Source organism: Myotis yumanensis, unplaced genomic scaffold (assembly GCF_028538775.1).
Source record: "Myotis yumanensis isolate MYYU_CA2020_CCGP unplaced genomic scaffold, mMyoYum1.0.hap1 SCAF_11, whole genome shotgun sequence".
Taxonomy (NCBI): Eukaryota; Metazoa; Chordata; class Mammalia; order Chiroptera; family Vespertilionidae; genus Myotis; species Myotis yumanensis.
The window spans coordinates 65,449,907-65,477,238 of NW_027223762.1; the positions used below are offsets into that span (position 1 = coordinate 65,449,907).

Sequence of the window (27,332 nt, forward strand, 5' to 3'; positions counted from 1 at the left end):
AAAGGCCGCCTGTGGCTTTCCTACTCTAGACAGACAGGCTCCGCCTGGTGCTGAGGCTGCTGGGGGCGTGCAGAGGCAGCGATGCAGGGGTGCCGCCAGCCCCGCTCCTGGCGTGCAGCTCACACCTGCCGCCCTGGCCCAGACACTCCGCCCTCAGGTCTTGTTAACATGAGAACAGATGATGATGTAGAAACAGCATGAGGAGTGGATGAGCAAGTGGGTTAATGACTCAGGAGAAGCTCAGCCTGACAAGTGTGTGGAGACATGGGTACCTGGCGGACAATCAGCGTGCCCTCCTTGGACGGGGTCATGGCTGGCTCACTCTCCACATCGTCATGGACAATCATGGTTCTCACGGATTCTGTTTCCCCATTGCTCAAATTCAGAGACGACCTACTGAGAAACATCCAGAGGTGAAGGACCATGAATTACCATCAGTTGAGGATATTGTGTCTACACTTCTCACCTTCTCAAGGTCATTAGAAGATCAGGCTACACATAGACCATTTCCTTAAGGAAAACAAATACTTAGCACTTTCCCTTCAACAAACAAATTCATGCTGGCACAGTTTGTTTTTGAGCAAAAAGATCAGAATGAATGCTTATGGTTAAAGTAGTTAAAGCAATCAGAAATTTCCCTTTTATGGGACTTTCAAATTAAAAAGAAAAAAGGAACTACACAGGGGGAACTGGGGAGAGGCACTGGCATGCACGCACACTGGCGGCCGACTGCGCTATACGCTCGCGGTCTCAAGACAGGTCAGGGAACCACCTGTCCCCAGGGCAGACAGACTCGGTGGGGGCTCTGCTGTCTACAATACACCCAGGACTGACGCTGCTCTGGTGTCCTCCGGTCCGGACATGGGTTCCCCGGTCCCTTCTTGCTCTGCATCATCGTCTTCCTCGTCCGTCGTCCCCGACTCCTCACTGGACGAGGAGTAGTCTGTCACCTTGTGCGGTGGCCGCACGTCCTCCACTGCTCGCAGCTCTTTGGCCAGTGCAGTCAAGTCCTAATGCGGGGACAGAAAAGAGTGAGCCAGGATAGGGGAGAGGAGAGAGCAGCAAGGAATGAGACATTCTTCACTTTCTCCATTAGTAAAAGCCACAACCTCAGTTTTGGAAAACTGTGTGGTCGAGCATTTACCAGTATATGAAGGTGAGGTCTCTGACAAAAAAGACCCAACAGTCAAACAGTCCAAATCTCACACCAAAAAACCCACAAGAACCTGCTTATGATAAGCTGATAGCATTTTTTCAACTATACAATAAAATTCTAGAATCTAGATAAAAAAATGTATGTAGACAGATCCTTGGAACTTGTTATAAAGATACCTGCCTATGTAACAGAGTCTTCTTTAAAAAATATATTTTTATTGATTTCAGAGAGGAAGGGAAGAGGGAGAGAGAGAGAAACATCAATGATGAGAATTATTGATCAGCTGCCTCCTGCATGCCCCACACTGGGGATCGAGCCCACAACCCAGGCATGTGCCCTGACCAGGAATCAAACCAGGACCTCCTGGATCACAGGTGGAAGCTCAAATACTGAGCCATGCCGACCAGGCACAAAGTCTTCTTTCACGGAGAATATCCATCTGTCCCTGCCTTACCCCAAATCTTCAAATTATCACCTTGCAATGGTGCCAGTGAATATGAACATCAGAGAAAAGAAATCACAGGAAAGTTTCCCTTTTCTACTCTACACTGAGATATTTAAGACTCAATCAATTATCTATCTATCTATCTATCTATCTTTCTTTCTATCTATCTATAAAAGCCTAAGCAACCTGCCGACCGGTAGCTCTGATGTGCACTGACCACCAGGGGGCAGGTGCTCAGCACAGGAGCTGCCGAGCTGTGGTGACTTGGCAGCTGCAGTTCTTGGGTGATGCACTTGGAACCAGAGAGGAAGGAGCCTGATTCCATGGTACGTCACCCGAGAACCGCCCTCTCGCAACCTGGGACCCCTTGGGGGATGTCAGAGAGCAGGTTTCGGCTGAGGGACCCCACCTGTGCACGAATCCGTGCACTGGGCCTCTAGTCCAAATATAATTCCCAAGCGCGACTATTATTTTTAGTCCACTTTTCATACAGAAGTCTAAAGTTTATCTTTCTACTTGGGAATTTTACTTTAAAACAATGACTTTTTATAAAGCAGGCCTTGCAGCCTTTCCCCCAGCAGTTCCACCAGAGTTTTCTTCTCCCCAGTGAGGAGCATGTTTCCTTTCTTTGAGCCTGAGCCTGAGCCTCTGAAATCACAGTGACCAAGTATGAACCTTGAGCCTTGCTAACCATTGCATGAATACAGTTGTGGCTTTTTAAAAAGTTTTTTTTAAGCTATACTTAATAACAAAAAATGCATGCAGCAAATTTTGTGTGTTAAAAAGATGAAGCAAAGGATTAGGGCATCATTCTAGAAAAGAACAAAAGACAAACTGAGGAAGGAAAAGCAATGCAGATGGAGGACAAGCTTCGTGTGAAAGGCAGTTAGAATGGCTCCGGCATTTCCAGAGCTGCTTACCACTTCACTCTGCGTCCGGCAGCATGCCGTCGGCGGGGCAGGAGCACAGCACCGGGAGCACGGAGAGAGGAAGACGGAGCACAGACTCATCAAGCAAGAAATCACAGTTCCAACAGATGCACAAGTCCGCAAAGTGTGCAGAGACAGGGTCGGTTAGTGCGGCAGGGGTTACAGGAGGTGCATGGGAAACTCACAGCTGCCTCTCTAGGTACCAAAAGGCGGAACTTAAATAACAGGTGATGTTAAAAGGTGATGGGAAAGATTCTAAAGCCAGTATTACAACACCCAGCTCATCTAGAATGCATAGAGACTAATGCAAAGCAAAGAGATAAAGGCTTTCTTTCTTCTGTATTTTTCTTAGTGACTAAGTTGGGAGGGGCATAAATGTGTCTGAGGACTGTGGCCTTCATTCTAATCCCTCACTTCTGTGAGGGCCCACAGAAAGGCGTGCCCTCAAAGACATGCTCGCAGCAGGAAGATCTCCCCACGCCCGGAGGGAGCACGGGGCTGTGCAAGCCTTACCGCAGGTTTCAGAGGTCTGAACACTTCTCTTTTGTCTTCAGGTTTTTTCGCTGCATTTTCAAGGCGCTGAGATGGAGAGCCTTCAGATTTGGATGATGCTGTGAAATTCAAAAGAGACAAGAAAGGCAGATACATACAAGCATCCAGATGGTGCTACAAGGCAGACTGGCCCATTAGCCTTTGCTTCTCCCCCACACCCCTGCCCACTGCTCTCAGCCTCTGTGCAGGGTCTCCGCACGCCGGTCTGCACTCCTGGGCTTCTGACTCCTACCCAGACTCCATCGTCACCACACTCTATGTAACACGTCCTCACAGAACCTTGCCATGTCAATACCATAACCTATTATTATGAGTAGGTTTAAATAGCCAATGTTAATGCCGATACTGATGGAGTCTGTAGTAAAAGAAGTAGGTTCAAATCTCAGCTCAGACATTTAGCTAATCAATCTCACTGAACTGGTTACTGTAGTCTGTAAAGTGGAGACACAGTAAGTGTATCTCATGAGGTTATGATGAAGATGAAATGAGACAACACAGGTGAAGTGCTCACAACTCGAGGCACATGTAAGCTCTTGGAAGTCAGCTGTCTTATTAAGATTATGGTGACTACCAGTGCCATCACAGCCTACGCTGTGACGTGCACTGTACAAACACCAGGCAGCTCCCGTGGCTGGGAGGCCTTCAGTGCACTACTCAGAGCCCAGTGTCGCTAACGGGGGGCGGGGGAGACACAGAAAGGCAGCCTACATCTCACTCGGAAGCGCTCCCCAGAGCCGCTCTGAGAGCCAGGGTGCGAGCCGGGCTGGGATCCCGAGTTGCTGGATCCCGAAGAGCTTCCGCTGCCGGGCCTGGGAGCCAGCTTCTCCACTCTCTCCCACAGCAGCCGGGGCTCGATGCTACTGTCGGAAAAGAAAGGGAGAGAACAGCTCATGCATCACCCGAGATGCAGCATCGAGCTGTCTGCGCACGCATGAAACACAGGTATGAGAAAGCCTACACACAGGAAGCTCGAACGTTATTCATGGTTTTTATCTCAGGTACCCCAACAAACCAAATAGGTAAATGATATCCTACCATTAGCAGACCCCGAATCTTCATTAGGCAAAGCTAATGCTATTGTTGGGTCTAGAAGTGTCACCATTTCTGTCATAGCAACATTATAAAAAATCCACTTATACAAATTGTGCACAAAATTATACTGTTTCCGGGCTGCTGCTCCCAGCCGACCACACTGGTCTCAAGAGCTGACACTACCCAGCGTCCTCCTCTGTGTGGCTGTGACTGGGAGTGCGGGCGGATGTGACCGGCCGGGCCTGGCAGAGGCAGGGGCTACAGGGCCCGGAGGACACTCGGTCCCAGGAGAGCCCAGCCACCTGCTCACCAAGGACCAGGCGGCTCTGCGGCTCCTGGAGAGCCCCACCTCCAGCACAGAGGACCTGAGGTTCGGTAAGGGGCGAGGACAAACACCCAGCAGCGTGGCCTCTTCCTGCTCCGGCCCAGAGGTGGTGGGGACCCCACAGCTGAGCTGTGGCTACTGGACACTCGACACACAGCCAGTGTTACCAAGAAAATCAAGTTTTACTCTTATTTAATTTTAATGAAGTTACGCTCAAATTTAGCCGTATAATCTAGCAGCTACTAGCCTCATGCAGCTAAGAGCTGTTCACAGGACAGAAAGGCTTTACACTGACAACAGTATTTGGTTAGTTCACTGGTTTACTATGACTGTAAGCCAACCAGGACGTTCTTTAGTGCTGCTTGTCATGTTCGTATTCCCACGGCCCAGGAGACCCCAGGCCCATGCTCTCGGGGCCTCCCCCACTGCTCTGCACTCACCCTCACAGACAGGCGGTTAATACAGTTTATGCAGTTTTTCTTTCATAAACTGATAATCTCCTCTTTGCCACAGAACTTCCCTGTTTATGGGCATTTTAATGAAAAAAGATGACAAAAGACTGAAGGCGACTGTGCGAAAGCCTGCTCTTAAGCTCCGCCCTCTTTTACCTGGTGGAGTTTCTTTGCCCAGCCTGGCTATTCTGCTGCCCACTGCCCTGCAGCGGGGAGTCCCGACGGGACAGCACAGGGGACCGAGACGTTGTTCTCACAGGAACCTTTGGGTAGAAGACACAGCAATCAAGTTCTTGAAAATATGAGAGAAAACGTTTTCTACAGCAGTCCTAATTCTGGTAGCCTCACTGTCACTGCCCCGCCCCCACCCTGCCCGCTCGGCCTCCACTGACACACGGAAGAGAAAACGTGGTCCAGGCAGCGAAGGCTCGGGACCACAGCCGGTGCCTCTGCAGCCGTCTGCTGGCGGGGACATACAAAGCATTTTGCTAAGAAAATGTGAGAATCAGGAAAATAAGCTCAAAGAAACCAAACAATGTCCACAAATGGATCAGTAGGAAACAAAAGACTGGTAGGAAGCAAGAAAATATTCAGAGGAAGCAAATTCTAAATGGAAGAAAAATTAAATGTGCCTTTATGTTTAATTTCACCATTAAGTAATTATCAAAAAAATTAAAAATTAAAAAAAGTTGAAAGCAAAATAAAGCCAAAAAATTCCTCAATTTAAAAAGAAAAATGTCTCCTTTTTGAAATTTTTGTTAATGATTTTTCTTTATAAGACCTTTTCTGAAAATTTGGATAATGGTTAATGTCGAAAAATAATCTGTAACTTCTGTATAAACTTAAGACAACTGCTAAAATAGAAGCTATTCCACCTGTTCTAGAAGCATGCTCTTTGGTTACTTTGTCACCCAGTGTTTAGATAGAGTTAACAACAACAATGAACAGCTAGCACTGGCTGGACGCAACTGCGGAACTGTGGAGCTTTCTCCCCACCGTAAAATGTTCCTTTGAAATTTCATGGCCCCGTAATTCTGGTGAAGTCACCATACCCTTAATTGAAATAAGTAATTTTTAAAAAACAACAAAAAGGAAAAAGCAGCACACATCTGTCTGTCTGCTTCTTACCCTTGGAGGCACCTCGTCACTGTCTGATCTAGACCAAGCCTTTTGGGTGGGGTCAGGCGCCTCCGACTTAGAGTCAGAACTCTGACTGAGCGCCTCACTGCGGGAAGGTGGACATGGGTCCTGAGAGCGAAGATGGTGGTGTGCAAATTTGGGAGGAGAAGGGTCACTGAAGGAATGGGATCGCGAGACAGGGGAAACATTGTTCTTGAGAGATGCCAGGTGGGACCACTGTACCTTACAAGAAAACAAAACACAAGACATTCAATGCGTTCTGCATAAAAGGCTTTCTGGTCAATTCCAAATTCAAAGCAGGAACTGGGGAAAGCAGCTGTTGCTCTGGGGTTAGGTAAGCCCGGCAGCAAGCCGCTCAGGCTAAAGTGAATAGGGACCTGGGACACAGTATGGACAGGAAAACAAATGTACACTTAGGAGAAAAACTCTTTCAATGTCCAGATAAACATTATAAGAGCAGCAAACGTGGATTTAAAATTTAAAAAAGGCTTATTGCCTCCTGTGCTGATGGGGGACACGCGCTCCTGCATGTCCATGTCCGAGCAGAGCCTGGAGGCAGCGGGCGGCACGGAGGCGCCGGCGCGTACACACCTGCCTGCCTGCCTGCTCCCTGCAGGGCCCGGCCTCTGACCAGCAGCAGTGAAACAGCACGCTGAGTGAGCAAACACAAAGCCCTCAGGTTCTGACAAATTATAATATAGTAACTTAAAAACAGCCAACTTTCCAACTACACCAACATTATCCTTCTTTCTTCTTCCAAGTCTTAAAACACTCAAACCCTAGATCTCCATACATCTTCACACTAGTTAGGAAAAAAGAACTTTAATTTCTTTAGAAATATTCATTACTATGATTCCCTAAATTGACCTTCTACATGACAATACTTGTTAACTGGGTTTTTATCTGGTTGCTTTTAAATTGGACAAACAATCTCTAAAATAATCTGTATTTTCTTTAATTTATTTTGTTTTAAAATGTTTAATATTGCAATTTACATAACTCCAGCTATATATCTATTACATCAATGCATTTAATGAAAACTGGAAATGCCAAATCACAACTGATTCAACCTTCCCAAAAGCAAGATTCAAAATTAGTTCTAGGTCTGTGAGTTCTAGTTGCGAGTCACAGAGCTAGTGATTGGTATAATCTCAGATGCCTAGAACGTGTAAACTGTTCAGAGTCTGGAAAAGCGTGGATCTGAAAGTGTTATCTGTAACTACAACGTTCAACACATGGCTTTAGCATAGGGCCCTCCCTGGAAACTCCCCAGAGAGGACGTGTTCACAGGTGCCTGCTGCAGCCAGAGCAGCCTTCCCAGGAGGAGCAGCCAGGGGCCCCGCCAGGCACCACAGGAAGGAGCCATCAGCACGGAAGGCAGCCTGCGGAACTCAGGAACGCCTAGTTCCTAAACTGTCGGTGGCCAAATAGGTGAAGGTTTTCTATTCATGGCAGGGCTAATTTTCAGATTAAAAACTAATCCTGGCCTCTCCACAGGAACGTCGTCAAACTGATTCTACTAGTCCCTCCTCCCAACCCCTTCTCCTTTCCCCCATTCACCCTGTCCTGCCCTCTGTCTCCTTTGTCATTCCATCCCTTACTCGGAACTGGGATCGGCTGGTGGGCCAGCTCTCCCGTGAAGCCCGAGCGGCTGACTCCATGGGACGCCTCCCATGGCCCCCGAGGGCCAGAGCCTGGCTCTGTGCTGCTTAAACTCCTCACACGGGGCTTCGTTCCTGTGAAGCACATTCAAATCCTCGTTCGAAGCACCACAGCTACTTCTCTCACAAGAACGTGGATTCTGCCCCCAACACATGCAAACCTCAGTGAACCTAGGCCTCAGAACTTGCTTCCAATATTCTGCGTTGCACAGCTGCAGAGCAAAATGACTAAAAGTCTGCTGTTTCAGCGAGAACGTGGCAGCAGTGGGAACCTAAGACCTCTGTGTGGTACCCTCTGCCGTCCATGTTCTCCCAGACAGCAGCGGCTCTCTGGCCCACCGCACTCAGCTCAGGCTCTCCCACACCAGCCCCGTGGCGACCCGTGAGCGCTTGTGACCTTGACCCCACCTGCTTCAGGGAAAGCCACACCTCACCTATTGGATTGTAACTTTTTTAGGATCTTGAACCTTTTGAGAATCTGATAAAAGGCTCGTTTCCCAGAAAAAAACAAAACAAAACAAAAAAGCATGCACATTTGGACAGACCCAAAACTTGTACTGGAATTTCAGGGCAGTGCTGGCTCTCTGATGCCCCCTCCTGGGCTAGCCAGGTGCCAAGGTCTGGCTAAGAAAAGGTCTGGTTCGCCCCTTATGTACTTGTAACACTAACTTTCTAAAAACTAAACTGAAAAAATCCTTTATGTTAGAATAAGAAAACACTTATTCATGAACATCTGACAGAATGCTAGACTAAGAGAAAAAAATCACCGAATCTGGATATGCTTAGTAAGTACAACAAAAATCTTAAAACACTTCCTACTTTTCCCTATCAAAAGAGTGTCTGTCCTCTTCAGGCTAGTCTAAACTCACTCCTGCTCTTCTCTTCTCTCTCTCAATGTGGGAACACACCAAAATGTGATTACTACCAGCAGGCCCGTGCTCTGAGCCCCACGTGCCCGACCCGCAGCCTGGCTGCCGCACCTGGGGCTCAGCTGGTGTCTGCAGGGCGGGGTGCACAGGCTCGGCGCTGCCACTGGAAAAGGACTCTGATCTGCAAGGCACTGGTGGCTCCAGCACTCTGCCTGTCTGCTTAGCCTGGGCTTCAGGGGAGCTGTGGTTAGTTTTCCTAAATCTATCTTCCACCTGCATCGGAGAATTAGAAGACATAACACAGTGTTAGTGGGGAAAGCAGGTACCAGAGAAAGCCTGGCAGTGGGCGGACTGTGAAGAGAAATTTTCTATTTACTTCAACTACAAGGAAAAAAGGGAGAGCTTAAAAGGGAGGAGGCAAATAGAGCAGGTCCAGGGTTGGACTCTAGACAAAGAAATACTTAAGAGAACCAGTTAGAAGAGGCGCCTTGAGACCTCCTCCTGGCAGGAGTTCTAGGGCTGTATATGAGGATGATAAACCAGAAAACATTAAATGTGTCACAACCAACTAAACCAAAAGATAAAAAGATTGCCACCAGGGATTCAAAACACATTTCATTCAAATGCCCTGCAAAAAGGGCATTCCAGCACGTGTTCCCCGGGCTCTCGGGGGCCAGGGGCACGGGAGGCTGACAGGCTCCCTCGTCCCAGGAGCCCAGGCCATCTGTGCCACACTCACCGGGAGGCTCTCCCAGAGGCGGCAATTTGGTACCAAGTCAGGATCACTGAACAGTCAGGAAGTCGGCTGTGGACACACTTCTCATCTCCGTTTTGGAAAACAGTTAACTGGCCACCACTCCCTTGTTTGCATCTTAAAGAATGATTCTGCCAGACAACCTTCCCCCTTGTGTTTAGTTCAGTGTTCAGTTCATCGGAGAATCGGTACCAAAGGCACCCTGGTCCTCCATGGAGAACACGCTGAACTGGGTAAGAAGCCCTGCGAGTCAGCCCCTCACTTCTCAGGACCTGTTTCTCCGCTGGAGACCCGAGGGGGTGGGCCATCAGCTGAGGGCACGTCTAGCACGAATACCTTACAGGAACCCACACGGACTCCTGTCTGCCTGCGCGATGCAGGGGACAGCAGGGGACGTCGCAGGGGAGCGGTACCTCTCGCGCTCTGTCGGCCGGCTCGTAGTGGGGCCTGGGCTCCGGGGCGTGGTAGCTGGGCTTGTTCCTTTCCTGTGGTGGCGGCTGTGGGTGCGGCCTCCGGTGGTCGTGCTGTAGAGACAGGAGATATGCTTGTTCTTGTTGCAACTGCCTCTGGAGCCTCTCTGCCTGCCGGTGCTGCTCCAGCTCCCGCCAGCGGCACTCCTTGGGAAGGGAGAGGAGAACATTGAATCTAGGGGACACTGGAGGGTTCGCCTCTTCTCTAATTCATTCTCAACTCTCCAATGACCATGCTATCTCCACCCCCCGCCCCCCATGCTTTGTAACAAAGTAAAATGCTGGGGTTTTAAACAGCATATTACCTGTGGAAAATCTGACAGCTTGTTGCTAACAATATCACTGGACAGAGTAAGAGAGAATTCAATTAAACGTCAGTAGCAGTGGTTTCAAAAGGAACCCAGAGTAAACTAGGTGAAGTCCTACGCAAGCGCTTTCAACCATCAACCCTGAGCGTTCTTGTTTGCTCACTGAATGCCAACTTCTGTTCAAAGCCTTGTCTATCTACCGAACAAGAACAGTTCTCAGTGGGAAGTGAGTAGGTAAATAAAAGCCACCTGGAGATGTGTCTCAAGCAGTAGGACCACGGAGGTGTCTCCACTGGAGCCTGCCAGCCCCCAGCACTACCCAGAACGGTCTGGTGGCGCACAGCTGCGCCCGCTCGGGGAGGACAGACGCGCCCTGGCACTACAGACAGACAGACGCGGGCGTTACCAGTAAGAGGGCCTGCTCCTGGAGCAGCTGCTGCTGAAGCATTTCCAGGTGCCGCTGCTCCTCTTCGAGCTGCCGCCTGATATACTCCTGTCACACAGAAATTACCCAGCAATCAATGGACCCACACAGAGAGATCAGGACCCTGACGGGAGTGCACCCACCATCGGCCCGTCGTCCTGGGGGGTAGTTCACTTAGTCATGAGTCTCAACAAAATCCATTGCTCAGAATTTTCCCAAGAACTTCAAAAACTGGCCACCAAGACCTGCAGAGTTTAACAGATGAGGGCATGCACTCCACCATCTACACGAGGTGCCTGGAAGTGCGTCTGTCATACACAAATGCAGGCTTTAAAGGGCTGCGAGGTTCTTTGGGATGGCAGACTCTGAAGTCGGCAGTTTAATTTTAGGAAACCAAAGCGTTCTCATTAATAAAAGTCTGCTTCTTAGTCATTATTTAGACCAAGCATGGGTTGCCAATTTTTAAAACCCCAAACCAAAACCTGTTTAATATTAAAATACAACAAGCAGGATTTGTGTTTTCGCTGGTGATAGATACATAAGGCACCTAGAATAACCACATTCTGAAAGTCTGGACATGTCAGACTCGGGCGACTTTCCACCAACGAACAGGCCCAGGTTCTTCACAAGGAGGGGCCCTAGGTGTCCCTGAGAGAGAAAGGAGAGGGGAGTGGCTTTTCCAATGGAAAGAGAAGGATGAAGAATGAAAATGGGCAAACACATCCAACATATGTATATAGAGAGGAAAACGCCAGCCTGGAGTCTCCACGCATACTTAATGGCTGGGGAACCAGAGGCCCTCGCTGTGGACCAAGCAAGCCCTCCCAGGCTGGCAGGCTCCACATCTGAGAAATGACTTCAGGGCCTTCCCTCCCCACTCTCAGGATGGCTCTGTGAGGCTCAAATATGAGTTACAGATATGAGTTACAGATAACCTCAGAAAGAACCAAGTTTGTACAAAAAACAGGTGTCCTTCCTTTTCAATGGGGAAGAAAGCTAACTACTCGAAAGGGGAGTAGGCTAAGGGGTCCCTGAGGGCAGCCTTCACTCTGAAATTCAGATACTTCTTTACAGAGTCCACTGCTGACAACCCACTTATCCCAAGCTGCACCCCTGAGGTACCTGAAGTGAAGTTGTGGCTAACCAATAAATCTAATTGCGAGAAGGCTGGGTAACAGAAATCACGACATGTAAATTTCCTGAGAAATGTTCATCTTACAAAGAAAATTTAGCCAAAAAAACAATAAAAAAAAGCCAGTCTGGCAGAAAGCATATTCACAGACCAGTGGCTAACGCACCCTGACTCCAACCCAGGCTCCACGAAGTAAGGGCCGAACACGCACGCCTCCCAGAGTGACCGAGGAAGGACCCCGCCCAACCCCTCTTCTCTGGACTAGACAGAATTAAGCCATAAGTTAAAGCAGGGGTCCTCAAACTACGTCCCGCGGGCCACATGCAAATACAAATATTGTATTTGTTCCCGTTTTGTTTTTTTACTTCAAAATAAGATATGTGCAGTGTGCATAGGAATTTGTTCATAGTGTTTTTTTTTTTAAACTATCGTCCGGCCCTCCAACGGTTTGAGGGACAGTGAACTGGCCCCCTGTTTAAAAAGTTTGAGGACCCCTGAGCTAAAGGATCAAGTAGCCCACTCATTTGTTTTCTGCCTTCAAAACACCGGGGCACCTGGAAAATGAACATCTATCCAAGTCACAGGGCCTAGTCCACGGACACAGGGCAGTCACACAGGCACACACAGGCACACTTATGCAGAAGGGGTGTTCCCTCAGCACTGTTCCCATGGGAATTCTGCAACAGAATGAGGAAAGCCGAATAAAACTGACTTTTGACGTTATTTAGTTTGTTTTCATGTTACTTTTTTAAAGAGGTAAACAATGCTTACTATACACAATAGCTAATGCCTGTCACTAGAACAATAAAGGCTAAGTATCAGTTTCATATCATCTTATCACAACTGAATTGTGAGGATTAAATTGTGATTTAATTTTTAAAAGCATGTAGTGCATGTTATGTCTTCTTTGCAGTCCCCAACTATAAATTGAAATGTGAGAAAAACAAAACAAAACACACCAGTTAATTGGCCCACCATGCCAGGAAGGTAACATAAAAAACGTCACTCGAATTCCTAGGAACACTGGCAATGAGCAGGCAGACCGAGTCTCAGAAAACCCGAGGCGTATGACACGCACCGACCACCAGGGAGCAGACGCTCAATGCACAGGCATGGAAACATGGAACAGACTGATGAATCTCAGAGGGAAGGGGAAGGGGGGAGGGCGGGAAGAGATTAACCAAAAATCTTATACGCATAGGCCTGTGCCCTCTCGCAATCCAGGACCCCTCGGGGGATGTTGGACTGCTGGTTTCGGCCCGATCCTCACAGGCCAGGCTGAGAGACCGCCCCCCCCACCAGTGCACAAATCCGTGTACCGGGCATCTAGTATTAAATATTCGGTTAGCCAGTGGTTACTTCAAATATTGCTCATAAGAAATTTCTTACAATTGACTTTTAATACCATTTTTAAAGTGTTAGGTCTGAAGCACTTAAGCTGAACCTGAGAAGATATATTCAGAAATCTTTCAGCCACCGTACTATCGGTAGACCACTTTTCTGGTTTCAAGGTTCCTAAAGTATAATAATGTATAAGTCTTTTAAAAAAGACAATAGGCTCAGTTTACTGGTTACTTCTAATTTGTTTCAGCATCCTGACCCTCTAATGTCCTGGACATGTGCGCCCACACGTGTGTGTACGTTCTGCCCTAAATACCCCAACTCTACAAAGTGACACGCCTCCCGAGCACAGGTGGGAACATCCCTGTGAACTAACCTGCTCTCTCTCGACTCTCCTCTTCTCTTCCTCGGCCCGCCGCCGCTCCTCATCCTCTTTCCGCCTTCTCTCCAGTTCCTCTAGCCGCCTCTTCTCTTCTTGTTCTCTCCTTCGCTGCTCACGTTCTTGCTGCCTTCTAGCCTCACGCTCTCTCCTTTGTTGCTACATAAGGAAAGATAGAATCAGCAGGGATCTTCTGGCCATGGCTCTCATGACAGTTTGTGTAACAGTTACAACAAATGAGGGGGGTTCATGGACCCCATTTCTACTGGCCAATTATTCCACATGGCCCTGGGCCCATATACCCATACCAGCTTCCTCAGAAATACTGGTTAACAGTGCTGTGTTTCTGTGAATCCTTACAGGGTTCGGTTTCATTTTTATATCTATTATTCCCCATTCTTCACTGTATCATAGCAATTAGGGGACAGGGAATTCTTAATCCTTAAATATCACTAACAGTAACCCAAGGCCCTAAGCTCCCCCCACCCCCCCCCAAAAAAGACAAAAGACAATAAAACAAAAGAAAGTAGATATAGGGCAAATAAAGGAGAAAAATAATTAAAGAAGTTTCAGCACTCATCAAGAAGAGAATTGACATCAACTAGAATAATAAATGTCATTATTATTAATATGAATACAAACAACTGCTATCAAGCACATGCTTACTACACATCCCACACTCAATAGTTGATATTCTTTTTTTTTTTAAAAAAAAATGATGTTAGAGAGGGACAGAGAGAAACATCGATTTGTTGTTCACTTATTTATGCATTAATTGGTTGATTTAAAAAAAATATTTTATAGTATGTTTTTATTGATTCCAGGGAGAGGGAGAGAGAGATAGAAACATCAATGATGAGAGACAATCACTGATCAGCTGCCTCCTGCACATCCCCCACTGGGGATAGAGCCCACAACCGGGGCATGTGCCCTGACCGGGAATCAAATTGTGACCTCCTGGTTCATGGGTCGATTCTTTATGTATCCTGACCGGGAATGGAGCCTGCAACCTTGGCTTATCGAGACAATGCTCTAAGCCACTGAGCGACCCAGCCAGGGAGTATTTGATATTCCTTATTCCAGATTCTTTACCTAATATGATTCTCATAACAAACCTAGGAAGTAGGTATTTCATTCCAATTCTACAGAGGAGAAAACGGGTTCAGAAAAGTTAAGGGGACTTGCGCAGTGTTGCCAGCTCATAAGCCCCAGCTAGAAGGACACACTGTCTCTAAAGCCGATTCTGTTAACGTTAACATCACTCCGCATCCACCAACAGGTGCAAAAGGCGCCTGACTCACCAGCCTGGCTCCGACAGCCGCCCCTAATCCAGCTGCTCTAGTGACCCACAGTGTGGACATAGGCACAGGCACTCATCTGGCTGTTTGTCCCTCTAGCCCAGACGTCCGACAGTACGCACTTCTGCAGTGCAGAGAACAACAGCACCAGTTCTCCCCACGGAGGGAAAGATGCTAGCTGGGCGACCTCGGAAGGCAAAACACCTCTCAGCATGCTCCACACAGCAGCCTGCAGCCACATGTTAGTGACTTTTGTCAGGGAAGATACCGGCCTAGGACATGACTACGCACCACAGACCACTTTTTAATTTAAAAGTTTTAATTTCAGACCATCCTTTGTGGTCACTTTAGGTCCCTGAGTTTGCAAGGCCACTGTGCAGGCCTTGCTGAGCTCGTCAGGTTAGCATGTGCCCCTTTTCATCCACACATCCCCCTTTTGGTCATGTTACTGAGCACTTGAAATGTGACCGGTCTGATTGAGAAACTGAGTTTTAAATTTTATTTCATTAAAGTTAATTTAAATAATCATGTGGTTAGTGGCTATTGTACTGTATTGCATTGCTCTAGAGAATAAACAGCTATCAAATTTCTCAAGACACAGGAAGCCGATATTACTACCACAAACTTTAATCTGACATTGAGATTAAATATTAAAAAAACAAAACAGCTTGGCTGATGTGGCTCAGTGGTTGAACATCAACCTATGAACCAGGAGGTCGTGGTTCGATTCCCAGTCAGGGCACTTGTCTGATTTGTGGGCTCGATCCCTTATAGGGGGCATACAGGAGGCAGCCGATCAATGATTCTCTTTCATCACGGATGTTTCTATCTCTCTCCCCGTCTCCCCTCCTCTCTCTGAAATCAATAAAAACATATTTTTAAAAAAAAGACAGTTTGAAGTGAAGCATTGGGGATATTAGACACAAACGTTTACAATGGGTATTTATTGTAGTCTAAGCATTCCTTCTGGATTCCCCTGACCCTTGACTAGCATCCGTCTGAAGTAGACACTCACAGATGATTTCCTGCGAATGTCCAGTACCGCACCTGTGGGATAACTGGGTAGAAAGGATCACCTGGTATCTGGTCTCTCGGCTGAGGACTAACCACATCATCATTATCCTCAGTGGAGCTCTGAGTGGGCTTTTGACCCCAAAGCCTCCTATTTGCTGCCTTCCATGTTTTGTGGCTTTGTTCTCCATTGACTGCTCTTAGAACTCAGTGCACAAAACTCACCAGGTTCCCATGGGTGAGGGCAGCGTCATGGAAAGAACTGAGCTCCTGTCCTGTTTTAGGGCATCTGTTTTGTGGCTGAGGCATCTCCATTGAATGTGAAGACCAACACTGCCTTGTACACCCGCTTACTGCCCGCCACCTGCTAGCTTAATGACTTTTCACTGTTTCAGTCTTAGAAAAGAGGAAAAAAGGACACTAGAGTTTGTTCAAAACAAAGGCCTCAAAAGCAGGCTTTCTGCACCGATGCCATTTCCATGTGTGGCTCCCACTCAGGGGCAGGATGGCACATGGCCCAGGCTCCTGCCTGCACCCCGCCCTGCACCCCTTTTCTTTTAAAAACTAGCTGCCAGAACATAGGACAAACAGCAACACTCCCCTCACAGGACAAACGGCACGCAGAAGCTCGAGGTCAGAGACCGGAGTCACCGCCACGCAGCGATGCGGGCTTCTCCTTCAAAGTAACGAGAGCACAGACCCTCACTCATACCCAGTGCATCTTCTACGCAGAAACACTAAAAGCTGGTTTTCGCCAGTACATCACTTAAATATATAGTTGCTGAGAACACAACCATTTTTCCAACACTGGCAATAAAAATCATAATTTTCCCATTGGAAAACACATTTTTTAGCTTTAAATAGAAATTAACTCTTATAGATATCCCCGGCTAGCCAAAAATTTCAGAGGAAAACATCTTCTTTCTTGTTGAGTAAAAACACATTAAAAATAAAACCTGAAGCTAAAATGCAAAGAAGAATGTCTCTCATTTAATCAGTTTTAGAGCTTCAAACTTGTTCTCCTTGAAGAGGTAAAAACAGAAGCGTTCTGGAAGCTTCCGCTCTGCCAGGCAAGTGTGGCTGCAGCAGCCTACTGTCCTCCCTAGGCCCACAGTGGAGGCTCAAGGGCAAGGCTGTGACAGTGTTGAGTGGCTAGAATACACAGTGGGTAGCAAATATCAGGGAGGCTGTTAAGAAGTCCTACCTCCCAGTGAAAGAGAGAGCCCACAGCCACACAAAGGCAAGCAGCTTCCCACAAGGGCATGTCAACAACCTGCCTCCTCCAGTCAGACAAAAGCAAACAAAAGAAAAAGGGAAACAAAAGAAGAAAGGCCACCAGGGCAACACCCTTAAAAATGCCCTTAGCTTCAGAGAATTCTAGTTCCCAATCATAATGTGAACAGGTCAAGGAGGCAAAGGATCTTCTACACTGAATTTTACAACTTCCCGGCAGCAGCCAAGGAGGGCCACAGGGTTCTCAGGAGGCTGGGGTCTGCGCTGCGGAACTCTAGAGAGAACCCAAGGCCGAAGGGGCGGTGCTGGTCCTGACTGGCTGCCTGGCACCAGCCGCTCCCCTCCCATGAGCCTGATTCCTGCCTTGTCGACGTATGTGGGGGAGCGGAGGAGGTTGTCTGGACCAGGTACCATCAGGGCCTAGAGTTTGCAAGAGATATTTTTTTGGAAGAAGTCAATAGTTGATGTGTGAAGTAAGAACAATTTTTAAAAGGTCTCCCAAACAGTGAACTATAAGAGGATCATTGCTCCAGGCCAGATGTGGGCTCTCCCCTCCCTTGCCCCAGCCTGGAAGTGTGCCCAGATGCGGTGAGATGGCAGGACCAACAGGAGGAGGACAGAAAGGCCAAGCGGCATGTCTCCACATCAGCTCTCCACAGTGAGCTGAAGGCAGGAAAAGCAACTCACCTAGAGCTTCTACTTAACCCTTTCAGGAGAATGGCTTCTACCTGCTACGTACGTAAGTACATACGTATCAGATACAAGCACTGGTTTCCGTGGAGGCTGCAGGGGCCCGACACGCAGACGCCGCAGCCACTACAGTTCTGATTTCTAGGAAGGATGGTGAATTAAGGTGCCATTTAGCTCGACCTTATTACACTACCAGAAAGAAAAGCCATGGGCCGCACTTGCTTTTTCCTCTCATTTAAAAATGTTTTTTTCATTTTGAAAGCAACTCCTGTCCCCATTTCTGCTGACGCGTGGCCTGTCCTCAGAAAGAACCAGACGAGAAAACATTTCACTGGAGTCCGTTGCTACACCGAGGTCCGCACGCAGCCCAGCACCCAGCTCAAACCAGCCAGGGAAGAGAAGGGGACTAGTGGAGGAAAGCCGAGGAGTGGACCGGGACGAGGCTGGCCCTCTCCGGCATCACTTGCGGCAGGTCCATGGAGGGTGGACGGTCTCAGCCCAGCCCAGTCCCGAGACCGACTTCCGGCTCGCCCCTCCTGCTCTCTCCCTGCGCTGTCGTCAGCTGGGGCCTCAGGAGACGGAGGACCTGGGTGCACATCCTCTGGCTTTGGCTCCGGGTGAAAGCACTCATATTAGGTTGTAAGCTCCAGAGTGCTGAAATGTGTGGAACCCAATGTCTTGGTTATTTCCAATTGCACTGAGGGCAGGGATCCCAGTCTGCTGGGAAATTTGACTAAGAGGCAAATTTAAAATGCTTTTAAAAGTAGCTTTTTTCATTTTATTCATGTTTTAAATTTTTAAATCAAAGTACAAAATACGTTTAAAACTTAAAAAGAATATCAGGCTTGTGTAAAAGCAAGCCATCCCACTTCTCACCCCCAATTCTTTTTTTTAAAAATATATATTTTATTGATTTTTTACAGAGAGGAGGAGAGAGGGATAGAGAGCTAGAAACATCGATGAGAGAGAAACATCGATCAGCTGCCTCCTGCACACTCCCCACCGGGGATGTGCCCGCAACCAAGGTACATGCCCTTGACCGGAATCGAACCCGGGACCCTTCAGTCCACAGGCCGACGCTCTATCCACTGAGCCAAACTGGCTAGGGCCTCACTCCCAATTCTTACTGCCAAAGTACTGTCAATGCTTTCAGTTTTTGCCATAGTATTTATATCTTTGTGCTTATAGAGTGAATTTTTTCCCATTTCAGACACCATCTATGGCCTTCTCCCAGAGAACATCCATCACCGTCCCTGGTGTGCATCCCATGCTCCAATCTAGTCCTGGGACTATTTCTGGTCAAGTGAAAAACCACATTCAAGGCTGAGCCATGTACGAGTAACTTTTCATGTAGTTTTTTGAGGCGTTATTAATTGCCTTTTGTTTGTTTGACTTTCTACAGACCCATCATATCACAAAATCATCTGTAAAGTCTCTTGCACTACCATAAAGTTCCTCTTTTTAATAAATGTTTTTATTGATTTTGAGAGACAGAGGAAGGGAGAGAGAGAGAGAAACATTGTTCGGCTGCCTCCTACGGGGATTAAGCCTGCAAACGGGCATGTCAAACTGGTGACCTCTCGGTGCATGAGGCAAAGCTCAACTGAGTCACACCAGCCAGGGCAAAACTCCTTCAATAAGGTCAAATAAATCAGGTATTTTTCTTTATTCTTAGAGATTAACCCTCTCACAGCCCTCTCTTCCATGCCACTCTGGACTGATTGTGCTCCAGCATCCTGTACTTGTCCAGCAATTTCCCAGAAACCCCCTGGACTCTCCCATGTGTGATCCCATTTCCTGGAGCCCTTCTCAGCCTCTTTATTTGCTGGAACATGTTTTCCCATAACTTCTCGAGGAATAAGACTTTAGGGACTTTGAATGTCGCAATGAAAAATTTACTCTGGAATCTTTCCTGTTCAAGACTTTTCTCGGGGTCTGCAATCTGGCTGTCCACTCACACCTTGGACAGTGAGAAGCAAACAGTGAGGGCTGCAGACAGCACCGTCAACCTCAGCATCAGAGTAGCTAACTGCGAGCAGCTCGGTCATCTCGCTGGGGCCTGGTGTCCCTTGGGCTGGCCAGCATCTCCGGAGAGCAGTCTGCACGATTCTGAAAATGCTCCACTGTCTTGGGGCGAGAGAGGTGCAGGAGAGGAGGTGGCTGCCAGTGCGGCACGTGAGGTGCGCACCCCGCGGCCACACAGCCTGCTCAGACCTCACTCGCTAGCTCTCAGCCTCTCGGGTACCTTAAAGGGCTTTAAAGTGGCTCTGAACTCCAATGAGAAACCCCTAGACCTAAGGCCCATTTAAGGATGGGCAAAGATTTCACGAGCAAGCCCTTTCTTTCCAGAGACACACCTAGGACTCCACATGGTTCACCCCTTTGGGAAATATCGATTAAGTACCATGGGTACACAAATACCCGGATGTCATGGGAATAAGGAGGAAGAATTTAGGTATCGAATCAAGATTCAATAAAAACAAGACCACAAACCATTAGGGTAAAATGACAATACTATGAAATAGTCTTCATTTTTGCTCTAAAAACAAGTGAGAATAGAGCGGGAGAAAAATCTAGCCCACGAACCATTTTTATGGGGGAAAAAAGCTAGAGACCAAGTTCTGTCTGAGTCCAGGCTGGGAGGATGTATGTCGCTGTGAAATGTAAGATGTGGCAGGGAACTTTGTGCAGAGGAGATCTGCAGCCCACGGCTTCGACCCCAGTGACACACGCAGTGAGCCGAGCAGCCCTGTGCCAGGAGGGAGCCGGCCAGGCGCTGAGGCATGAGTGGGAATCATGGGGAAACCCATACTAATGCGCTCATGCCCTCAGCTCCCATCCTCCTGGGACAGCCAAAAGCAACAGAGAAAATGGAAAACATAAACAAAAACCACACTTTCAGCAAAACTGAAAGACGGGAACATATCTTTAAGGACTTCTCAGACCCTCAGTTCACAAAGGCGCCAGGGAGAGGAGGCAGGGACCTCGGAGGGGAAGAGGGCAGCAGCAGCACTTTCCCGAGCCCCGAAGGGGGAGGGAGTGTGTGTGGGCAGAGCAGGAATGCTCACCTGCCAGGGGGGCGGGTGTCAGGAACAGGGGGGCTGGCAGAAGCCCTCACCCCCACCCCCATCATGGGCCTGACCTTGTGGCCATTTCAAAGAAAGGACAGCTGCACTGTGTTCCCATAATCTCAGCTTTTGGGCCTTTTTTATTTTCCGGCACTCACAGGTAGAAAGTTATTCCCTTCAGTTTTAATTGTCACTTGTCTTATGAGTGAGCCGATCACCTTTATCTACTTTGTCTGTTAATAACAAAAGACATCCCTAGTCCGCAAACAGTTCTGATTGAACCTTGAATGCCAATTCAGGGCGACAAACCACTATTCCCAATGGCTTCACTCCCCAGGCCAACACAAGAGCCCGCGCACCAGGAGCCCACACTCGCCTGTGTCCCTATGCAGTTCCCTCTTTCCCGACTCTGAGTGTGAGCGTTTACTGAGGAGCTGACACTAAAGGCGCCATGACATCAGCAGTGAGCACCAAGTTCTCCTTGAGCAGAAGTCCCTGCGTAGGTCCTGCTCCTTGCGGAGGCTGCAGGAAGCGGGACCCAGCACCGCTCGGCCAGCTGCAGCTCCCGGGCCTGTGCCACAAACCAGCTCTGGCTGAGCTGCCTTCGCACTTAAGTTATAAACCACCCAACCCACCTGTTTCTTGTGCTAAAGGGAAGGACAGCCCACGGTCAGAAAGGACAGTGAACAGCTGCAGGTTCCAGGTCAACAACCAGAAAGAGCCTCAGAACCCAAGCACCCCCACAGTCCTGTGCTCAACATGCGCCTCGCAGCCTCGGATCCACTGCATCCCTTTCAAAGAGCATTGAGGACAGCTTTAAAAATACCCCCGAGAGCAAATACACCGCCAAGAGCGTCCCGCGAACAGTGTCCCTCCTGCAGAGGGAGGCTTTGTCTGAGGTTCTCTTCCACAAACTCTGGATGAACTTCACAGTCTCTCGGGCAGACAGGCACAGATTTTCTAAGGCTGGGGTGAATTTAAAGTCTGCAGAATTCAGGTTAAAAACACAGAAAATGAAACAAAGTCTTCCCCTACAAAATGTATTCTGAAGTAATTTGGGTAACAGCGTGTGTTGTTAGTTTATTTATAGAGCAAAGCCCAGTATTGATATTATATCTATATATGTTTTGCATTCTTTTTCTGGAGTGAAAGATAGAGGTAAAACAATAAGTATGTAAATGAAGTAGACAGAAATATTATGGATGAGAAACCTGGAGCTGTGAAATATAAAATAAAACCAGTTAGGAAAATAAAATCAAAACCCACTTTTGAACCCCAAGTGAAATATAGGAAAACAATGTCTCTGTGAATTAAAAATGAAATAGCTGTAACCACATTACCAACGTTAACGGTGTCCCTGAGGTAAATGAGCAGGTGGTACAAAATGTATTTCCCACCACAGGACATGGCCAATCGCATGCTTGCAGCCAGGTTACAGAACAGCGCTTGCATGGCACACAGCATGATTCTTTTCTTCATTCCTTACCTTCAATGTACCTGAAGTTAAGGCATTTGCAGAAAAGTTTTTCATATGAAAAACTCAGAGGTTTCAGAAAAAATATGTACATGCAAACTTGAACCCAGAGGCCAAGAGAGAGAAGAAATCAGGTGGAGCCTGAGCCGAACCCCAGGGAGCGGCTTCTCAGAGCCAGTGCGAGCCACCGCACGCCCGGCCGGCACCGTGTGAGGAGCAGCAGGGCAGGCCCCTGGCGTTTTCACAAGGAACGTGAAGGCCTGCGTCCCGTGGTGGCAGAGCTTGGCCAGGCTGCAGCCTCGGGAGCTGCAGACAATGCCCTGTGAGTGTCTAGCGACCAATGTGAATAAAGAAAGAGAAAGCAACTTGGACATGTCCTTTCTCTACCTCTTCCAGCCGCCGCCGCTGTTCCTTCTGCTGCTCAATCCGTTTCTGCCTCTCGGCCAGCAGCTGCCTTTTATACTCCTCCTGCTCCCGCAGCTGCTGCTCCTGAAGCAGCTGTTGTCTCCGAAGAGCCTCAGAGCGCTCCTTGTTCTCCTGCTGCAGCCGCAGGAAATCGCGACGCAGAGTGGACTCCCCAGGCACGTTCACAATGGAGCTGCGGGAGGAAGGGGCGCTCAGGTGGCCGCTGCCTCTGAGGAGCGGCTCCGGCTCCTGTCGCCCTAACCCGCCTTCCAACAAGTCCACGGCAATAACCACATGTACAACTCAGTAGTACTTACCTGCTTTCAGGCATCTCATAAACATCTTAAAACTCTGGCCTGGGAACATCTCCCTTAGGACTCTCACATAACCCAACTCTAAAATTAAAAGCTGGGAGCATCCCTGTCTGACCATCTTACTTCCCATCAGTGACAGTCACGTCATGCTCTGGTCTGCTGGGCAAGAAATACCACGTAACCTTCAGCACCTTCATTTGCGTCATCTGCACCCGAGTCTCACCGGGAGTTCCCTCGCACCTCCTGTGGGTCCGGGGTCAGCTGCGGAGCCCCAGGGAGTCCCAGACGTTAAGCACTGACCGAGCAGCACCCTTCCTAGCTGGTCTTCCACCCTCCACTCCCAAACACTGGAGTAACATGGCAAAGGAATCTGCTTCCACAGCCTCTTTCATTAGATGCTGCTCCTACCCCAAAACAACTGCATTGCTCATGGCATCAATTCAAATTACTCTAAAAGTTTTAGTCTCAAATGGATTCAAGTCTCTGTATGAAGAAAAGGACATTACGAAGCTTTTTCAACAAATTCTCCTATTTCCTGCTATGCTCTCGTCAAGCTGCCAGCTGTACACATGGGTGCCCTCAGGCCCTCACCCTCCTACCCGCCTTGTTCCGTTGGTTAGTTAGTATGTGTAGCTACAGCATCAGCCAGGCAAGACCAGTACTACAATTTTAAACTCCTCTATCCTTTGACTAATTAGTTTCCTCGAGGTCCATACAACCAACTCTTCATCCTTCTGCTTCCCTGTACTTTGGGAGGCAGAGAGGACCATGGGCTACGAAATGGGTCAGGACAGAGTATACTTAATAAAGGAAACGGAATGCTGCTCACCACATTTGTGGGAGCAAAACAAAAAAAACGTTTTGGGTATAAGTGCAGTTTCTCCATGGCGGCCCTCCCCGCCGAGAGGACTGTGTGCGTGCAGGGCCTCTTGCCTGGGGTGCCAGCGGCAGGCTCCCTTCCTCAGGACCTCACGTAGCCCACACATTCCCTAAGGACTGGGGCGGGGGGTGGGGAGGAGCAATGCAATCTTGGTAAAGGATCAGTGGGAAAGAGCTAGAGGGGGACATGCTTATAGAAATGTTTCAAAAAACAGAGAAGAATGGAGGCTACTAAGGCCCTTCCAGAGTCAGGTGAGATCCTGCCCGCTATGGAGAAGGGCGTCCTCTGAGAGCCCGCGTCGCTCTGTGGACCAGCGGCTGGCGTACCTCGGCTCTCCTTCCTGCTCGGGCACCTCCTCCTCTTCCTCCTCACTGCCGCTGTACTCGTATTCCGTTTCATCTGTTCAGAAAAGACGAATGGGACTGTTCACAAATCATGACACATGCACACACAGGCAAGTCTCCAGGAGAGTGTGAACACGTTCTTGGTGAAAACAGCGATGTGTACAGAGCGTGAGGGAGGAGGCGCGTGACCGCACCTTCCACAGGGAGGGGTGCTCCCTGGCCGTACTCCCCCCACGAGAGCAGATCTGTGCATCCAAGACACCCCCACAGGATGTCTGCCGAGGGAGCAGGGCCAGGACAGGCTCAGAGCCCTGGACACAGGAGAAAAATGGCCCAAGAGTGTCAGAAAATTCAGAAAATCCATGCTGATGCCGAATTTCAAAAAAAGGAGATTTCACTGCCCAAACTAAGGCGGGGGCAGGGATAGGCTGGAGGGGGTCAATGTGGTGAGAAAGGGGACATATGTAATACTTTCAACAATAAACATTTAAGATATGTGTATGTGTGTGTGTGTGTGTATACATGTATATGTACATAATAAAATGTTTATTGTTAGTGCTCGGGGATCCCCCTAAAGTGCAGCAGAGTCTGCTGGGGGCTGAAAGGGAAGCAGGAAGTAGATACTAATGGCAGAAAAAACAAAATCAATGTTCCCACAGTTATAAAGGTGGAATCATGGAGAAACTGATGAAACAATACAGCAGAGGGATAAAATTGGCTCTCCTTAGACCAGACTAAGTTTCAATACGAATAACTTATTTCCACTTCCACAGGTTCTATGCCATTTCCCCAAAAGCAACAGTCCCTTTGGTTGGACCCTGACCTGAATGTCAGTACCTGGCTTTCAGTGAGCAATTTCCCTTGACGGAGCAATTCAAACCAGGAAGGCTGAGGAGATTTATAAACAAAGTCTCTTCAGAAAAAATATATTTCTAACTTTTTTCCAGAGACATACATTTAAAACCAGTTTCCTGGTAAGAAAAATGCAGACTGAGAACTGAAATGGGTTCCGCCTACGTCACATGCAGCTGCAGGTCCGTCTGCACACACATCCACAAGGTCACCTGGCCACACACACTCACGGCACTGCCTCTCGGAGGCTGGGCGAGCCGAACGCTGGCATGGCGAGGCCTGCAGGCCCTGGGCCCGCCACAGCTGCTGGACCTGGCTCTTCGTGGGCCTGCGGGCAGAGCCCAGCGTGCAGGAGCAACCTATCTAGTTGGCAAAATATATATGTTTAAGATAAAATAAAAACAGGTCTAATACCTTTCTCTCCTCTCTTCTTCCTGGTCCGGTCTATGTGGTCCTTCAGCTGGATTCTAACTTGCCTCTCATTTGGCTGGTCCCTTATGAAAGGATGTTTCAAGAGCTGCTCTGTGGAGGGCCGCTGCATGTAGTTCTTCACCAGGCACCCTTCTATAAAACTAAAAAATTTCTTTGACCTGTAAGAGAAAGTAAAAAAGATCATCAAATGTCTACCACAAAGAGCAAAACTCCCAAAGATCAGTGACGTATCAGCTGAGGGCAGAGATGAGCCCCAGGACAGCAAGGCGCCCTGGGAACGCACAGGCATGGCGTGGGGAGACACACGGGGCTCAGGACCGGGACCAGGAGCAGACGTCCACCGTCCAGGGGCTGGACCAGATCACTGGCAATAAGCACAGACCTCCTCATGCAGAGCTGATCTAAAGTAACTGGTTTGAATTTCATGTTGCTCATTATTAACCACTTAGTTGTGGGGGGGTGGGGCAGGGGAGGGTTTGCTAAAATGAAGGTAGGTGGAGGATGGATGTCTGGAACCTGGAAGACAAGGACAATACAGAAACAAAAGATAAGGAGCCGAGTAAGTGACCAGAGGCGGGGGCCCTTGAACCTATTAACGCAGTGGTTCTCAACCTTCTGGCCCTTTAAATACAGTTCCTCATGTTGTGACCCAACCATAAAATTATTTTCGTTGCTACTTCATAACTGTAATGTTGCTACTGTTATGAATCGTCATGTAAATATCTGATATGCAAGATGGTCTTAGGCGACCCCTGTGAAAGGGTCGTTCAACCGCCAAAGGGGTCGCAACCCACAGGTTGAGGACTGCTGTGTTAACGTGACATTCCAATCCCAGTCTCAATCGGATCGTCATTCGCTCTTTATGCTAATGTACAGCTTTGGAAACAATGGTTTGAAGGGGTAAGTAACTCTGTCACCAACATTTCTCAGACCAGCCACTTGGGTTTTTGCTGAGAGAGGCCTAGCTCATGCTGACTCCCAGCCTGAGTCATGGCCCAGACCCTCGGCCTTCACACCTTCTGAGACTTGGCCCGGCATCACCTCCTGGGTTAGCCTCCCCTGCAGCCCCCCACGTGCCCAGCAAGAAGCCCTTCTTCGGGGCATCTGCACTGAAGGAATTGCGCCATGGCCCTGCTCCCCGCCGGTGGGAAAGGCACGGCGCTGACACGGGCTCCTAGTCTCCATCTGTCAGCATGCCTGGCACCGAGGATGGCAGGCCACAGTAAGGACACAATAAATTTTTGTTGAATGAATGAGTTATTCAGTTTAAAAACTGTAAATTAGAAAATTAGTTCAATTCTTTCCCATTACTTCACTGCTTTTAAGAATCACTTCTATTGTCCTATATTTCCATTCAAACTTACTAGTTTTTTTTTCAATTCAACAAATATTTATGGATCGACAACTGACACTGGTTTATGCTCGGCTCTATGAGAAGTGCACACAGGAAATACAGTGGGGGGGTGTGTGCACGTGTCATCACAGGGAAGAGGGGTGGGTGCTCAGTGGGTCGGACAGCATAGAGCAGGACCTCTGGTATCCAAGGTACATGAGAAAAGCCATCATTCCAGAGAGAAGGGAATGGCGTGAACCCAGGAAGAGAACCGTGACAAATGATGAATCCTTTCCTAGTGCTGGTATGAAACATGGAAAAGAACAGAAAAATAGGCTGGGGTCCGCTAAGAGAGGGCCCGAGGCAGGAGGCTGCTGCTTCATCCTGTGGGGCGCGAGGAGCAGGGAGGGTCCTAGCCGCTGTGGAGGAGCGCCCTGACACCGTGACTCGAAAACCCCACGCCCACAGGTCACCTGGGGGCTTCATTAAAATACACAAACCTGGGTCACTCCTCAGACCTAATGAACCAGGAATTTTGAGGTTGGAGCCCTCAACTAAAAGATGCCAAAGATTCCAAAGTCATACCATGTCCACGGATAAACATGTGGGAATCGATGGTCTACAGTCAA

General features: G+C 48.5%; 1 protein-coding gene across 45 annotated transcripts in view; it reads right to left on the minus strand.

Annotated features, from left to right (window-relative positions):
* Positions 1-27,332, minus strand: part of MAP4K4 (mitogen-activated protein kinase kinase kinase kinase 4) — a 192,335-nt gene that overhangs the window by 23,411 nt on the left and 141,592 nt on the right. For 2 of the 45 annotated variants that reach the window (XM_070429804.1, XM_070429790.1), the window contains exons 10-22: positions 25,353-25,528; positions 24,069-24,141; positions 22,531-22,741; positions 13,367-13,528; positions 10,500-10,586; positions 9,729-9,839; positions 8,673-8,834; positions 6,020-6,253; positions 5,048-5,154; positions 3,791-3,942; positions 3,044-3,141; positions 835-1,010; positions 273-393 (exon numbers count right to left, since the gene is read on the minus strand). In XM_070429804.1, the coding sequence (XP_070285905.1) occupies positions 273-393; positions 835-1,010; positions 3,044-3,141; positions 3,791-3,942; positions 5,048-5,154; positions 6,020-6,253; positions 8,673-8,834; positions 9,729-9,839; positions 10,500-10,586; positions 13,367-13,528; positions 22,531-22,741; positions 24,069-24,141; positions 25,353-25,528 (1,870 nt within the window). Of the gene's footprint in view, positions 1-272; positions 397-834; positions 1,011-3,043; positions 3,142-3,790; positions 3,943-5,047; positions 5,155-6,019; positions 6,254-8,672; positions 8,835-9,728; positions 9,933-10,499; positions 10,587-13,366; positions 13,529-22,530; positions 22,742-24,068; positions 24,142-25,352; positions 25,529-27,332 lie in introns of all 45 variants that reach the window. The other 43 variants (XM_070429826.1, XM_070429803.1, XM_070429812.1 and 40 more) reach the window with 32 other exon arrangements.